This window comes from Schistocerca piceifrons, unplaced genomic scaffold (assembly GCF_021461385.2).
Source record: "Schistocerca piceifrons isolate TAMUIC-IGC-003096 unplaced genomic scaffold, iqSchPice1.1 HiC_scaffold_835, whole genome shotgun sequence".
Lineage (NCBI taxonomy): Eukaryota > Metazoa > Arthropoda > Insecta > Orthoptera > Acrididae > Schistocerca > Schistocerca piceifrons.
In genome coordinates this window covers 392,785-410,556 of record NW_025729097.1, presented here as the reverse complement: position 1 = coordinate 410,556, position 17,772 = coordinate 392,785, and the positions used below count along the sequence as shown (strand labels likewise).

General features: G+C 42.7%; 1 protein-coding gene across 1 annotated transcript in view; it reads right to left on the bottom strand.

Moving 5' to 3' along the window:
• Positions 1–14,403: 14,403 nt before the first annotated feature.
• LOC124770906 (poly [ADP-ribose] polymerase tankyrase-1-like) overlaps positions 14,404–17,772 on the bottom strand; it is a 101,447-nt gene continuing 98,078 nt past the window's right edge. The window contains exon 4 of the mRNA XM_047249223.1: positions 14,404–14,887. Coding sequence (XP_047105179.1) covers positions 14,506–14,887 — 382 coding nt within the window. The 3' untranslated portion in view covers positions 14,404–14,505. The remainder of the gene's footprint in view (positions 14,888–17,772) is intronic.

The following is a 17,772-nucleotide window of genomic DNA, read 5'->3' as shown; positions in this document are numbered from 1 at the left end:
CATACATAAGCGTCCTGCCTTGTCGCCTGCATCCATTCATATCCATTGTGCATTTCGACGGACTTGGCCAATTCCAGCAGGACAGTGCGACACCCCTCACGTCCAATATCGCTACAGAGCGGTTGCAGGAACACACTTCTGAGTCTAAGCACTTCCGCTGGGCACCAAACGCCCCTTAGTGAGCATATCTGGGATGTATTGCAACGTGCTGTTCAGAAGAGATCTCCACCCCCTCGTACTCTAACGGGTTTATGGACAGCAGTGCAGGATCCATGGTGTCAGGTCCCTCCAGTACTACTCCAGACATTACTGGAGCCCATGCCACGTCATGTTGCGGCACTTCTGCGTGCTCGCAGGGGCCCTACACGCCATTGGGCAGGCGTACCAGTTTCTTTCGCTGTTGGGTGTATTATATTCTGCTACCTCAAATGCTCTCTACTGATTCATATATGAGATGTAGTAACACAGTTGTCCTCCAGTGATTTACCACAGCAGGTTACCAAGCGTCTTCTGGCTGCCGCCATTTACTCTCCCATCGGCTGCTTTTTGTCTGCAGACAGAACGTGCGATACTCGAAAACTGGCTTCGAGCGGTAGAGAAATGAGTACTTCTTTCTTTCATTTGATGAAAAAGATATCTACAGATTCCTATAAGAAATGTAGTAAATCTGCATAGGTACCCCTGAAGCCACCGTATGGTGCGTGGCAGAGGGTACCCTGTACCACTACTTGTCATTTGCTTTCCTGTTCTACTTGCAAACAGAGCGAGGCAAAAACGACTCTCCATATACCTATTTATAAGCCCTAATTTCTCGTATCTTCTGTTCGTGGACCTCACGCACAATGCTTGTTGGTGGCACTAGAATCGTTCGGCTGTCACCGTCAAATGCCTGTTTTCTAAATTTTCTCAGTAGTGTTTCTCCAAAAGAACTATTATATCGAGTACATTTTATTTGGAAAGTGAACATGCCCTACTCAAAAGATAGCATTGGGAGGTAGGGAAATGAGTACTTCCTTGATTCGTGTGGTAAGTAATAACGTCTGGTTAGCATTTATAAAATTGCGTTAATGCAATCTACAGATTCCTGTACGAAACGTTGCAATAGGGTTGTTCTCCTCTTCTTTATCAGCAGGTTAACGACCTCCTTTTGACTGCCAATATTTACTCAGCAATCGACAGCCTTTTTCTTGCGAAGATGAGATGCGTTACACGAAATCTGGCTTTCAAATGTAGAAAAATGAGTACTCCCTTCTATCCGCTGTTAAGTAATTAGATCTGGTTAAAATTTTTAATATTACATTCTGCTACGTCAAATAATATCTACAGATTCCTATGTGAAATGTGATATTGAAAGTTTCCTTTAAAATAATTCCTTTCATTTTATTTGAGATTTCGTACTAGTTTCCTGTTGTTTAGTCTTGGCAGCATTTCCAACAGCGAGAGCAACGTAATATAATTGTCTGCCAGAATGAGACATGTTGCATAATCGTTCTAAAAATGTGAACTTTACTATTAATCTCTTTAATTAAATTAAGTAGTTCCTATGCGTTAATGATCTGCCAAATAATGCTGTTCATGAAATGGTCTCTGTGCTCTGATAATTTTCGTAGCGAACAAACAGATCGTGAAATGAAAATATCTCACCTCGTAATTTAACCGCTTGGAAACGCAGTGCTTGGTGCTCTCTCTGCAAGCCAGTTGCGAATTTCTGACTACAGTTGCTGAGAGTCCAGTGCAATGCTCCAGACAGCAAGTACACTATTTCACACACATCACTGAGTGAGGCAGTCCTTAAATGAAAATGACTTGGATCGAGGTTGTGGACAATGCTCGTAGATGAAATGTCTCTTTAACCACCTTTTTTAAAAATTATCTGATGTATTATTACTCGTACGCAGTTCATATTACAAATTTATTGACGCTGACAAAGGACGAAACCGATACCAAACTCTCACTCTCATAAACGTTAGACAGATAATCAATAAACATGAAAAATACCTCACAGTGAAAATTACAGAATCTTTAATGAAAAATCTGAAGTTCCCTGATGTGGATGTCTCATTCAACGTGCGACTGCGGTGTCACTAAATAAGGAATGTTGCCTTCATTCCTCTTCATACTCTTTCCTGCTCTAATTTCATTCCAAATCACTAGTCAAGTCTTCCCCCCCTGTCTCACAATATCCAGCCACAGTTCACTTTAACTCAGACGCACCCACGCCCACCTCCACGGCTGCTCTGACGTCACAACTCTCGCGCTCCTCGCTGCCACGCAGACTCTGGCCAAAGACTGCCCGTGAAGAATAAGACACTCAAGATTGTCGTTTGGCGTCTCAGACACACATAGTACGTATAAAGTACTGAAATGCAAATGGCAAACTCACAGAAGGTCGGAAGAAGAGTTTTAAGGAAAATTCTGGGGGCTAAAAGAAACGATAATGCTGAGTACAGGTTAAGACCAAACAGAGTGCTGTACTTGAAAACTGAAAAACTAACTGATGTAATGTGGAAGAGAAGACTACAGGTTTTTGGAGGTATATTCGGAATGGACAACAACAGACTAACCAAACGTATATTCACATTACACTATAGCTACAAATCCTAGCCCACATGGTTCATAGAGAGTGGAAAGGACATGGAAAACGCTGGAATTACAATACACACAACAGAAAACAGAATACATTTCAGAAAGTCAGTACAAAAGGCAGAATTTCAGGAGGAAAAGAAAACAACTAGACGAGAGTGGACTCGACAAGAAAGGGAACAACACTCTAAAAGGAGGATGGAAATCTGGAAACTAAGGAAATCTAATACAATGAAGAGTAGCCAAAGTTGATTCATCGTACCCTCCAAATAGGTTATTCGAAAGAAGAAGAAGAAGGAGAAGAAGAAACTTACAGTAGACTTATTTCACAATCTATTTCGCTATCCCACAGCCTCTCCAGCCAGAATTTTGCTCGAGGATGTTTACACATGTCAAAGATGGTACTGAAAACTTCGTCTGCGTAATATTACACGAAAATAGTAGTAAGCTAGGAAGTGGTATAGTATACTATAAAGAAATATGTAGAGATAACAGAATATGCAATATATACATGTTAAGTGCGTATATATGCACTATAAAGAAGTTTTGTAAGTAGCAGTGCTCTGTCGCTCATAAATTAATTTGCAAAAATCATCGCACATTTCGCGCTCAGCTGCACTCCAAATATAATGCTGATTACACTGGTGCTCAGGTGTATTTAGAATGCGCTACATTTCGTTTGAAGGCAGTGTGCACAAGTTAAAGAAAATTGTCCACTACATTAGTGTGCACTAGTTGTTAAGTCATTAATTGTGGGAAAAATGACACTGACGGCATTTTCCTTTGCCGTTATTCTGCACAAAATGTCGTGAGACTGGCTGTGATTACGTCGTCTGCTTGTCGTAGCAAATGTGTATCGAACCAATGTCTTTTCGTGGTTTTCGTACACGAAGCTGCTGGCTCGAGTGTACACAGTGCGCTGTGTAGCTCATGCTGGAGTGTCTTCCAGCACTCACTTACAACGCTGTGATATCTGACCAGGTGAGAGCGTCGTACCCTGACTGTGTGGGAGGCGGCTGAGGGCGGACTTAGTGAATGCTGCACCTGTCCATAATGAACCCTGTGACAACTCAGAGCCAGACCGCTCACAAAAGGTACTTCCACGTCACTTTAACAAAATGTCCCTTAAACCCATCTAAAATCACGATAACCCATTTGGCTTGCCGTCGTAAGGAAAACGTCCATAATACGTCCAACTGTCTCACAGTGCAGAGAATATCTCTACTCGAGTCCATCGATGTGCTGTTTTCGCAAAGTACGTGTATCCTGTTACAACACAGTCAAAGAAAATAAATCTTTTACATTTATCTAAAACTACGTAAATTATGGTGAATTCTCAGATTAAAAAACAAACAATAACAAGCATTTCTTACGAATATTCAAATTACAATATACACTGCTGTGTCGGCAGTGACATGTCAGACAGAATAATCATAATGGAAATCGGTTTCACGCTGTGAGAGAAAAGAAACATTAAAATACAGTAACCACTACACGTACAATGCGTTGTGAGAATATCAGTAGGCAAACATTGCCGTCTGCCTTCTTACTGTTCACACGAGCATGCGTCTCCCACTCGTGTTGTTATGCAAGCGTACAATACTGATTTCTGCAGCGTGTATGTTTTTACATACTCGAGTAGATGCCCATAAGGATACAGGCTAAAGGGAGGGAAAGGAATGAAATGTGAACAATATTTTACTTCTGTAGAGAAAAGAAAAAGAAATTATTACATCTGTCTTTTGCCTCTGAGTCACAAAACATAAAGCAAACGAAAATGTGTTCACGAGACCTTCACCTATGCACGTGCCAATTACTTATAACTGCCCCAAATGCAAAATTTAAGTGGTATCAGGAAGAGTACTTAATATCTATGAAAAAGTAAAGTCAAGGTGCAGAACGAAAACAATTAAGAATTTATCTCTTTCCGATGAAGTCTATTATCTAGAGGCGAAAAAGAATGAGATATTGTATTCTCCTGTAACTGAGAAAAAAATACACTAGCGCAAGCAAAGTCAGAAATTCATCAAAACAAGTACATCGTAATAAGCGTCTTCAAACCTTCTCATTGCTGTTCACAAAAAAATGCATATTTTTGAAACAATGAGTTTATCTTCCTGTAAATTCATAGCCTTCTATTATCGTTTTGCAACAGCTTCTCTCAAACCATTAAAGTAATACTCGTCAGAGATACACACCAAAACATAATCAACAAAGCATGCAACAAGAGGAAAATCATCGTGTAGTCCGTGACGATACCTAACATCAATATGCCACTTCATGTCATATATAATAAACGTCTGCATAATAATCATAAGAAGATCACTATTCCCACTTCCTATTATCTCATGGTATTCTCATTATAAAAATCTATAAATCATTGCTACACATACTTCATCTATAATGAAGCCTCAAGTCTTCACTTCACATACGACACCTACAATAAAATTCTGACAGTGAATGAAGAAATCCTGGTTATATCTCAGTCTTTGAGTATCTCAGTGCAAGACGCTTAAATTGAATATCTCCTCCGATTACTGACAGTACGTGGTATACCTGTGAAAAAATATATACTCTACCTGTTTTATCAGTACTGTCTGGAATCCGATGTTGCATACTTCTGTACGTTAGCCTGCAAGAGAAAATGCTTTACGACGCGCAAAATTCGATTTATTGTTTCTCGTGTTGCTTTTATGTTCTGTGATGCCTTTGTCATTGACGAAAAAAATTATTGCTCTCTTCTTTTACGTAATCTCTGCTTGTAAAATGATGTAATGTAAAGATCGGGGTGAGTTATGTTAGAGCATGACGTGATATGTGCTCTGTTGTATCTATTACATAAAAATAATGACAGTGAAAATTAACATACAAAGTGGCTTGTACTTATAGTACTGGATGAGACAAAATTGTTATTTTCATGTACACGTACATGTCAGTGAAAGAAAACCTGTAGAAAAAGGTTAACTGCTACTCGCAAACGCTTGACGTCATAAGAGAGTGAAATACGTGTTGTCAGGACATAAGTGTTGTATATTAGTATGGTGTAGTCATCTCAAGGAAGAGTAGAAAGTCAAATAATTATACAATGAAAGGTTTTTATATTGGTGAGGTGATGGAAACCTCTGGAAACTTTCGTTCTGTGTGTTTCAAGATGTACTACGTTCGGAAGTGGGATTCGTCGACTCCGAAATCGTCCGTTATACAGGAATACAAATATTTGACACCTGTTCTTTGCTTTAGAAGACAGAGTGTGCTCGAACTAAAACTTTTTGTCCAACTTTGAATTTTCTATTGTGACTTACCTTCTTTATTAGCATTTTCCTTTCCTCAGCTGCCTTTTTTGTATTAGTAATTGCAATGTCAATCAATTCACGATGACGTAAACATTGTGACTTGGGGAGAGAAACAAGTTCTTTTATTTTGTCTGGCGGATTTTTATTCTTCAAAACTAAATGTGACGAGAGCAAAGTTGAATCATTAGGAATTCTATGAACGGTGTGCTGAAATATCTGCCCCATTCAGTGTGTTGTTTGGTTCGTCTGTTGCTGCTTCACAAGTGTCTACCTTGGCTTTGATTCTTCACCTGTATTGGCGAGAGCAAAAGATGTGTCGGTGAAAAATTGTGTATACCATTGTGTATTGTTTGTGCGTGGAAAAAGCTCCAATCTGTTAATTTCCTGTTCCTCGATGGAAATGCTCTGCTGAAACTGTACTGTTAATCTCTTGAACTAAACAAAGTTGTCCCTGTGCTTCAGTGGTCTGCCAAATAATGTTGTACATGAAATGGTCCCTGTGCGCTGATCATTTTCGTAGCAAACAGATCGTGAAATGGAAATGTCTCACCTCGTAATGTAGTTGCTTGGAAACGCAGTGCTTGCTGCTCTGCGCACGCCAGTTGCGAATTTCTGACTGCAGTTGCTGAGAGCTTACTGCCGATGCTCCAGCCAGCAAGTAAACCGTGTTGTACACACCACTGAGTGGGAGACTCCTTTAAGTAAAAATTACTTGGACCGAGGATGTGCACAATGCTCTCTTAGGTGAAATATGCCTTTAACAAACTGTTTTTACATTATCTGATATATTATTAATTGTATGAAATTTATATTACAACATGCACTGACATTGAAAAAGGACAACATTGATGTCAAATGCTTACTCTCACAATTGTTAGAAAAATAATTGACAGACATGAAAAAACCCTTACAGTGAAAATTAAGCAATCTTTAATGAAAAATCTCAATTCCCTTCACATGGCTGTCTAATTCAACAATGAATCTAACTAGCGCGACTGCAGTGCCACCAAATAAAAAAATGTTTCCTTTATCCCAGCAGCGATGACAAAGACGAACACACCTTCCAGCGACATAGCTGCTCTGAGCAAAGACAGCGAGCGAATAATAAGCGATTCAGAAGTGTCTCTTAGCGTCTTAGCCATACGTAGTAGGTACAAAATCCAGAAGTGCAAATAACAGACTCCCAGTAGACCTGTCCAGTGACAGGTTTGTTCTCCTGCTCTTTCTCGGCAAGTTAAGCTGTCTGTTCTGACTGCCACCATTTACTCTGCCACCTGCTGGGCTTTAACTCCAAATAAAGATGAGCTACTGGAAAACTGGTGTTGACATATGGCCAAATAAGTACTTCAGTCTTTCATCTGCTAAGCGATTACATCTTATTAACGATTTTAATATTACATCCTGGAACCTCGAATGCTGTCTACAGATTCCTGTATGAAATGTAGCAATGGGTTTGTTCGCCTTCTCTTTATCAGCAGGTTAATGAGCATCTTATGGGTGCCGCCACTTACTCTGCCATCGACTGCGTTTTATTTGCAAAGGGAAGACGCGCTGCTGCAAAGCTGGCTTTCAAATGTAGAGAACTGATTACTTCCTTCTTTACTCTGGTAAGTAATTACATCTGGCTACATTTTTAACATTACATCCTGCTATCTCGAATGCTGTCTACATATTCCCTTATGAACTGCACTAATACCATTGTCCTCCTGTTGTTTTTCAGCAGATTTATGATTTTATTCTCGCTGCCACTATTTTTTCTGTCAACAACTGTGTTTTATTTGCAAAATGAAGATGCTCTGCCCGAAAGAACGCTTTTAAACACACAGAAATCAGTACCTCCTTCTTTCATTCGGTAAGTAATTACATCTGGTTAACATCTTTACTATTACGTTCTATATGTTAAAATGATCACCTCGGTTCCGAGACTTCCGGAAAATTAATAGAAGCAAATTTCTCCACAGAACTGACAGAAATAGCTTCATTAAGACATTAATGGTTGATTGCTAATAAAGTGGAAATAATATAAAATCGGAAAATTGAAACTACTGACTTATTTTAGTCTTTCATTATCATGAGAATGTATATTAATTCACTTGATGGCTGCCAGACACAGAAATCCGTTTCGTTTTCATTTGATGTGGAAGCTGTAAACGAAGAGAGACCGGCAATATCACGAAACATACACACGGGTCACGTGGAGAACGACCCCCCACTGTAACTCAGCTTGCTCTGCGCGAATCTGGCATTATTAAAAAAAATTTCTGGGTACCATCTGGCTGCTCGCTGCTGCTGCTCATACGGCAAACAGCCGCGCTTCAAGCGGCCAGGAGCGGGAGAAGGCACTGCTCATACGCGAATTCAGCTCTGCGCATGCGCACGAACGCGCTGGCAGCTGCTCACAGGAACCTCGGGCTTCCCACGCAGTCGCCGCCGCGCGTGCGCAGTGGCGCCTGTTTCCTGGCGCTCCCTGGCAGCTGCTCAGACGGACGTAAGCAGCCGTAGCGAGACGAAAGGCCCCACAAAATTGTCGCCAGAAATAGAAAATAGTTTTTTCCGTTACAGATGTGACACAGGCTGAACTTAATTTAATTTTTATCAGCGTATGACGCGGAATGTACAAAGTAGCTGTTTAGCGGAAGAGTGGAACTGTTTTCTGCCAACACTTCGATGGTTAATTCTGCTTGTGAATGGCGGTAGCTTTTTAGTTTCATTTTGTTAAGCTAAACACAAATCTACAAAGAAGATGGATATGCTTCCTGAAAGCGGAAGAAAAGCGTGACGCATTACAACTGTAACAACACTCATGTTGCCACTTTTCCAGATGTCGATGAGTCTATCACTACTTTGTGTGTGGGTGACGTTGACCTTTGCACAAGTCCTGCACTTTCCAGCCGATTGACTCAGGTAACAATGGACATTGAGCCACCCACAGTGATAATGTGTATTACCCTGTATCCGCCTCTTAACGCCTCTCAATGAAAGCGTCCTTTTATCGCAAATTCAGGGACTGGTTTCATTGTACACGGTAGAGTCACTGTGAACAGCGATCGTATTCTTTACCATCAAACGAAACGTACTAACACCGAAATTTGAATTATACAGTTTTAAGACCTTCTTCTCGCTACCTTCTTTATTATCTTTCTAGACGTGATTTTCTGCGATGTCTTGGGAACGGATAGTCCAGCTTGGTGAAGCTACAAATTCTTTCGCTCCTTATATCGTTAGCAATATCAGAAACCATGTCATGCAAGATGGTGTTTCTGTCACTGATTGACTTTTCTATTGCTTCATAGAAATAGGTCTAAAGTGTGTACATTAAACGTCGTGATTATTAACGACCGGATTTCACGTTATTCTGCATCTTCCTATTCATCGGATTGCTTTCCACCAGGGCTACCAGTATGTAAGCATTCCTTACCACACACTTCTCAGCACGTTCTTTCATCCCATACACCAACGCTTTCCGTACTTGCGGCATGGAAATTTTAACTCTTAAATTTATTTCGGAAACATTTGCTGGTCATCTAAGTCACTATGGTTGGCCGTTTCTTTACGAGAGTAACTGCCTACGATTTCTTCACTTCGGAGAACCAGCAGTCGGTTTTATCGAGCATTTCAGTCCCAACGAACCACATGCTGCACTATTCAAACGCTCATCTGGGAGGTTAACAACAATTTTGTTCTTCACACAGTCCTTACAGGTGTCTGCCTTTGATGCGTGTTTCACTTTGATGCATTCAGTTGGCGCCAATCCTAAATCTCCGTAGCAAGCTGCGAAACATTCACGGCACTCCCTGTGACCTGGGTGGCGAGACTGAACGCGAAGAATTTTTTCAACACGAATTACGCTCATGAGGTGATGGTGCGGATTTATTCTTTGCTGGGCGTTGTGTAGCTTTGGCTGTGGATAAATGACGAAACGTGTAACCAGTGGGCGTGGCGGGAATTGTGTACGACGTGAGATCGACTTAACGGCACTACTTTGAGTTCTGGAGGACACGGTGTGTGTTTTGCCGTAACCTCTCACACCTCGCTACAGCCGGCAGCTGGGTACAGGAGTGCGCTGTGTCGCCTCCACACAGGGTGTCCAGCACCACGGCGACGGTGTGGAAGATTGCGTGCGACGTGGTACGATATGATTAATGCAGTTCCTATCGCAATATTGGGTATAAATAGCAGAGGACGCGAAAATACAAAACTAAAGCCAACAGGCGCTCGCCATCCAGAGTAGCTTAACTTGGGTTGGCGGACGAGAATCGGTGTATTCAAAGAGGTACATCCCTGTGGGCGTCTCTCCAGACATACAGAATTCACAACTGTCGGCCGAAACCGGGCGATATTTTATGCAAGGATGGCCGCCCTGCATTGTGTAGGATGCGGTAATGAAGTTACGTGTGTAAGTGGTGGTCAAGTGTTGGTCTGTTTCTACTGTACTCCACTCCGTTCCACCCCCGATTGGATTCAGGAGTTCATACTGCCGCTAAACTGGACGCTCACGCTTTTTGGAAAATTCCCATAATGCAGAAATATCTCGTGTCGGCAATTAAATGAGAAATGGAAACGGGGTGTCCTATTTTCTGTGTCAATTTTCTAGACGTCTGGGCCACAAATCTGAATGAAGTTGTGAATTCGACAATTGCACTCAACTTCTGTAGTATCGTTGTAATCATATTCGTTGTAGGTCTGTTGCCGACAGCACGGGTGTTGCTTCCTTTCACGGCAGTAGCAGGCAGTGTGTGTGTCGGGCGGTCTGGCTGTGTACTCGGCCTGCCGTGTGCTGGAGACAGCGTTAGCTCAGGGGGACTTTGTACCGACATACGTCGAGTAATGAAAACATGTCCGTATTTCACATACTTGTAACTGTGTAGTTTGTTATTGTTATGACATTGCGTATGGCTGAAGTTTTGAGCAGAAATTTTATAACGCGACGTTTTGTCTCATAAGTGAAACAACTGTTGTCGAAATAGTGTTTAGTGTTTGTACACCGTATACGGCCATTAGGTAGATGTAACCTGCTGAGATACAACTGCGAAATTACTAGTAGAGCAGAAGAAAATATCTTTGTAGTATCGTGACATTAACTGCTAGCCGGACGCTGGTGTCTGCGATCACGGCTGAATTTTGAATTGTTGAGTAGAACTGGAGCTCGAATCGCCAAACAGTGTTGCAGATTTTATATGCTAAGTGATAATCCCGATTTAGTTTCGGCGTCCCCGTCGCTTGCCCGGTCTTCTCTCTCTCTCTGTCTCTCTGTTCGCAGCGCCCCTACCGCCTGTTCCCGTCCCGACCGCTGCTTCTGCGCATGCGCGGCCCTCGGCCGGATTCACTGCCCGCATTCCGCGTCGCGCCCCCACCTGCGACTTTTCCCGCGGCGTAAATGTCGCCCCCTGAAGCTACTTGTAAGTGGATCAAAGTGCCGTAAACGTTTTTCCCTAAACTACCAGACCGAATGTTTACGCAGTTTTTCGTCACGTAGAGAGTAACGCAGCAAGTTACAGGTGTGGATCGCTTCCCACAAAGAACTCTTTCTTTGGCTCGAGTTCCATTGATGACATTCGGATCTCTGTCATTTCTGTACTGTTCTCTCGTGTTCTGGCGTGCGCCGACGCGCACTTGTATGCAGATCGGTGCCTTAAACTCATCGCTGTGATCCTAAAGCGTACTGTACGATGCTCTTCAACTTCTCCCACAGACACCCACGCTGTTTGTGCTGCAGAGGGAATTTTAGTGCTGACTGCTCAGGTAGTCTGAAGCCTGTTTCTCGTCGCTCTTGCTAGGCAGAACGACCTTCCCACCTTTCTTTGTATTCCTGTTTACAGTCATCCTCAGTGATGCTGTAACGGCCTTGTGATCGCCGATTCCCAGTTCTACACCAACATATTCGAAAAGTTCGAGTCTCTTTGTTCCCGGCAGGTCTAAGATATCTTCACCAGTCGGTTCTCAGACTAATGGCTCGGGGTAGTTTTTGGGTAAAGTACTTGGATCAATTTATTATGATTTTCTGGCCCTACCACCAGTTTTAGCCACCTGTCTCCCTGTATAGATGGCAGGATAAAGTTTCCACCTAAAATGGCCAGCAAATTCACGCGAAACATTCTCCAGGTTCCCCTCAAACTGTTGCGCCGCTGTTGCCGCTGAGTCTATGGAAGCATCTCACTACCACATTTGAGCCAACCTTAACACTTCTGTCGATACAAATTATTTTACATTCGGGATCTCCACTGATCTCTCTAATGTAATCCTACTTCTCACTGCTTTAAACACCAGCGATCGACCTCTCTTAACGACCTACGTTGCGACCGGAATTTAGAATCTCGTTGCTACTGACTTCGCGTTTCACCCAGCTTTCCGTCCCTGCTACTATGTGGACATTGTTACCGCTTTTAAGCGAGATTAGTTCTGAGAACTTTCCGCAGACGCTGCTGCAGTTAACTAATACCACGTTGAGACAGTGAGAACAATTCAAGGCCAAGTTCTCCAGATTATAGCGTGCTGCATGCGTGACGGCGCTGGATCGGTTGTAATAAACACGTCACGAGTTGAGTGGATTCTGGGAGCAATGGCCACCCAACGTCGGTCTGTCGCCAAAGGACGAGAAACCAGACAGAGCTCTTAACAGACGAGTAGTCGGAAGATATTTCTCGCACCGTCCCTGAGGACTAACCTGCCACAGCATTTCACTTACCAAATATTCTACAGTCCTCCGTTCCGAATCATTGATACATGGGAAGCATGTCAACAGAAACGGCAGAATTTCAGCTCCGTTCTCGATTGCTTCCTGAGTTACAGTAAGCCTAGCGTCAGAATGAACCTTGTCCTCTACAGTTGTGAAGCAGCTTTTTGGAAAAGGAGGACAATGCAATTTCATAATCTCAATACAGTTCAACAGAACTGTACAAAAATTAAATTTTGAACGGAAGTACGTGGAGGATGCGCTCGGCACTTCTGCTAATCGTAATTGGAACTGATACTTTGAGCTAAAACTTATGAAAGCTGTTTACTCTTGTGGACGTGGAAGTTTTTCAGTCGATTTCAAACTTTTTTATGAGAGTACAACACATTGGCGACTGGAACAGGAAAAGGCTGAAACTCCTGTGGTACTCAGAGTATCCTCCATCACACACCAGAATGGATCTGTGAAGATATCATATCATTTCAGACGTTTCTGATCGGTAAATTGTTTCAGAAAGATGTTATCTTGTGAATTTTTAAGCAGTTTGACACAAACTCAGATGTGTTAAATTTTATGTTCATTTGCATTATAAATACAAAAGCAGTTCTGGTACAGTCATTGTTTCCATGTCTAAAGATAAGGATTAACAGTATCCAGGGCCAACATTTTAATCTAAGTCATTAGTTTTGTAGACAAGTTGCGTATATAAATTACATTCAAAGCGGCCTGCTCTCTCGCAGGCAAATCGTTTGATGAACTGGCTAGAGGGGATTTCGCATCGTGTAGCGTGTCCTTCACATACATTTTTATACAGTTCTGCTGCACTGTATTGAGATTTACGCATATCGATATCAAATTTCAACAATTTCGCACATGGTTCAAATGGCTCTGAGCACTATGGGACTCAACTGCTGTGGTCATAAGTCCCCTAGAACTTAGAACTACTTAAACCTAACTAACCTAAGGACAGCACACAACACCCAGCCATCACGAGGCAGAGAAAATCCCTGACCCCGCCGGGAATCGAACCCGGGAACCCGGGCGTGGGAAGCGAGAACGCTACCGCACGACCACGAGATGCGGGCTGTACGAGTCAAAGTAAGTGTAATTTTATTACCTGTAGCTCCATGACTTGCGTCACCGTCTCAGCTGTGCCGTTGTGACCGATGAGTGTGGAGACTCGTGTGCGTCGTTGCGAAATTGCTTTCGTGTGCTGAAACTCTGGCCTCGGTGTTCTGTCTCCAATACAACTAGGATTGCTTTGCTCGTTGCAATCTTTTACGTCAAGTAGAGACAACAGTACCAGATAGAGAGGATTTCCTTCACATTTTGTATGCGTGTCCTGTTCTGGTCTCATTGTGTTTAGTTAAACGTAGACTGACTGTATGGTTCCAGATGATGGTCGCATAATGTGGTGTGAATACCGCTACTACTATGTCATTGTTATTAAACACAACAGGTACGGTAGAGTAGAATGTTTGCTGAATATGGAGAACTAAATTGAGTCTGGTATCAGGAGCGAGAATTCTGGTGATAGAACTGATATAGCATTAATCTCGGTATGTTGCAAATTAGAATAGTCTGATGCAGCACCTTGCTGACTGGTATGAAATACTTTTCAGCGATCAGATATTATAGAGCAGTTGTGATTGTTCACAATGAACTGTTGACTTTTGCCAAGTTTAGTCTGGAAGTTTTACTCGGGACGTTTTTCTTGAGAGAAGGATTGTCCGTTGTTACCTGAATTATTTTGCTGTTATCTGGCGTTGTCTCAGTTTTGCTACAGCATTGCTTAGAGTATTTGTGTGCTGTATGCTACTGGAGGAGGGCTGAAATTAGTGAGTCACAATAGGATTGACTTTTTTGGATCTTTATTTAAAAAATTACGAATATTGGTCTCGTACAAACTCTTTCAGTTCCTGTTTTTTTTCCACAGAGTTCGCTGGACTGCCTGCCTCATGACAGCATCTCCACCAGCCGCCTGTGGTTGTGCAGCCTGGCGAAGTCGAGCGCTGTCTCCCCACGACGAGTTGTGGCCCCCCTGTCGGCCCCCGCGACGAGCAGCGCAGCCGCCACTTGTGCGCGGCCATTGAGTGCCGCGTGATGCAGCGGCGTCCACCCATCATCATCCCTGGCGTCCACCGCCGCCCCCGCCCCCAACAGCAGCCTCGCCGCCTCGACGCCTCCCGTGCCTGCTGCACAGTGCAGGGCGGTCCACCCACCCCCGGCCCTCGCCGCCACGTCGGCCCCTGCGGCGATCAGCGCCCTCAGCTCCCCCACTGCCCGCTGCTCAGCCGCCTGGACCAGCCTCCAGCCCCTCACCCCTGCAGAGAGGCTCCTGCACGAAACACACAAACTGCCACTCTCTGCTGCAAACACACAACACACAGAACGAGGAAAACAGTCACACAAGGAAACAACTGTTGCGAATACAAATCTGTCCTGAAACAAACCTACCGTATTCCCCCTCCCACAGTACAAAACAGTGCGCAATTGTGTGGATGTATTAAATTACGGCAAATCTGTTCTACCCCCCTCATAAGAAAATCTTCATTCATCGTCCGTTACAAATAGCATTATACAACCTCTGAAAGAATTTCATTACCACATTTTGTCACACTCATTCCTGCAAGTTGAAAGGTGGCTACACTGAGCCACAGCGCCAGAGATTGCACCAAAGAGTTTTATTCCGCCGCCTCCACTGGCAGTTCTTGTCGAGATGTGGCAGTAGTCAGTGCTTGCTGAGATGTCGTAGTAAAGAGTTCTTGTCGAGAGGTCGTGCTGGAGTGTGCTTGTTGAGATGTGGTAGTAGCGAGTCGGTGTTGAGATGTTTTAGTAGGGAGTGCTTGTTCCATGTTTTATGCAGTTGTTTGATGGGCTAGACAGCAGATGTTGTTCTAATGGAGATATTGTAATGATTAGAGTGCTTTTCATCAATATATATGAAGGTAACAAAACTCGCTTTTTTTTCTCATTATTTCAATGTCTTGAATAATGCGTCATTACAGGTTCAGTCAACAAAGCATCTGGCTTGTCTTCTTGTATTAGAGTGTAATTCTGGTTTTCTTGCGTAATTATAGTATTTCTATTTTCTTTAATTACTTCAGTATAAATGACATTTAAAATTTCTTGTCTTATTGAAGAAGAACTGCGCCAGATGTGTACGTTGAATCACACTTCCACACACAGAACAGCTACACTTGTGCTTTCTTGGCTTCGTAGATTTTATAGTTGCTGGAGACTTAATTAATTGTGTTAACGGAAATTTTCTTTCATTCTTTGTTGTTGTTCTATGCAGTCTTTGCCTGTACAAAATGTTCACTACATGAGCCCACAAGAGAAAACTGCTCTGTTTGATTATCGGTTTACATGCAAACTGACACTTTGATAATGCAAATATCAGGAATCGTGTTATTGTACATTACACAGCCATTACGCTTACCTATTCAAATTTATTGTAATAAATGAAACCTCAGAAAGCAGCATCCTCCTTTAAATGACACGACAAAAGTTTTCTCACTTCGCTACTATCTGGGAATGCAATCCAGCAAGTAAAGACGAAATATCTCAAGTATGGTTTCAGTCACAAGTAACAAAGAGTGTCCAAGTTGAAACTTGAAATGATCTGCCATAAAGTTTTGCTTCCCGGAGATTCGAACGCAGCACTTAATCGGATGGTTAACTAAGCAGAATGAAACGCCAGAAACCGTCATTTTTAACCAGCAATGAGATGACAAACTGAAACCAGGAGACGAAAGTGTTTTGTGTTATGGGCATTCGAAACCAACACCTATCGACACGGACCTCTAGTCACGTGTAGACGTTGTATAATGACTTACTTCATTAGCAGCGAAATGTGCGCATTTCTGTATTGTAAATAAAATTATGAAAATTTTCTGCTGACTGCAATCGAACCCTGGACACACAGTTGTTGACTACATACAAAGATACCTCGACTGTGCTATTCTCTTTCACCAGTAGCTAGGAGTGGCATGTTTGAAAGTGACACGAAAGGGACGAAAAGCTGCCCGTCTGACTTGAGACTCGAAACCAGTACCACCATTATTGTTAACAAAGTCCAGAGAATCGGTAAAATCAGAATAATTTCTCACATGTATTTTTTTGAGCTCATGTTGCAACTTAAAGTGACATGCCAGGATTCGAACCCAGGGATGTGTCCCTTGTGAACGTCTTTATGACTTTGCAGACAAGTGGAGACAATGAAGCAGTGGAAATGCATCATCTGAAAGTGATCAAACGTGACGAAAAGGGAGATCCGAGTTCGAATTCCAGTCCATCGTCAATATTTTCCACGTCTCAGGCTCGAATACAGTAAGAGTCAAGTGCGCTGCGGACTTGTACAGCAATTGGCTCATTGATTTTAAAAAAATATCGCTTAAGAAAGGTGACTGGCGACAGAGTTTCGACCCGGCGTGACTTCCGCCTCTGTCAGGGCCCAACCTGTAGCGACTCTCCTCCAGGCTACCAGAGGTGGGAGAGATGCTGCTTATGCTTGTTAAAAATTATTGCCGGATGTGAGAAACGAACCCAGACCTTCAGCATATGTAGCAAGAATCATTTCAACTTTTTCTTAACTAGCAACTATTACCACGAATTAAAATTCATGCGAGTTGCGGTATTCGAATCCACTACATGCAGACTAGAAACTCGCGCCCTTAACCCCTTTATTTCATTTAATTTTTTAACCATTCCGAGGTCTGGCCACGACGCCTCCCCCATACCTGTCACCGAGTCGCTGCGCTATTTTCGCGCATTATTTTTTATTTTTTTATTTCTAATTTTTTTTATTTTTAGCACTTCATCTGAAAGACCGTGTTTGCACACAAACTAACTCAGCTGAGAGCGACGCCTTCCAACTTCTGTGTTCACGATGGTTTGCTTTCCGATTTATTTCTCAACATCTTGTAACTCGGCCAATGCCTCAGTTCCCGAGGCTCGTTTGGCAAGTTTGTCTTCTGCCACCCCTGAGTACTGCACGCGCTGGAAGCTCCGTGCTGAGATTCCTGATACAGCGGGTGACGATGAGTGTAACGCAGAACAGCAGAAATCAGTGCAGTCGCTTCTGGACAAAAGGAGTTTCGACATACGGAATGAAGTAAAATAAAGTGTACTAAAAAGTACGACGTGTTCTGTCATGAGGACCAGCTTTTCCTCCGAGATTCCTTAAACACAAAATAGAGTGCTTCTGACCTATGTATTTTA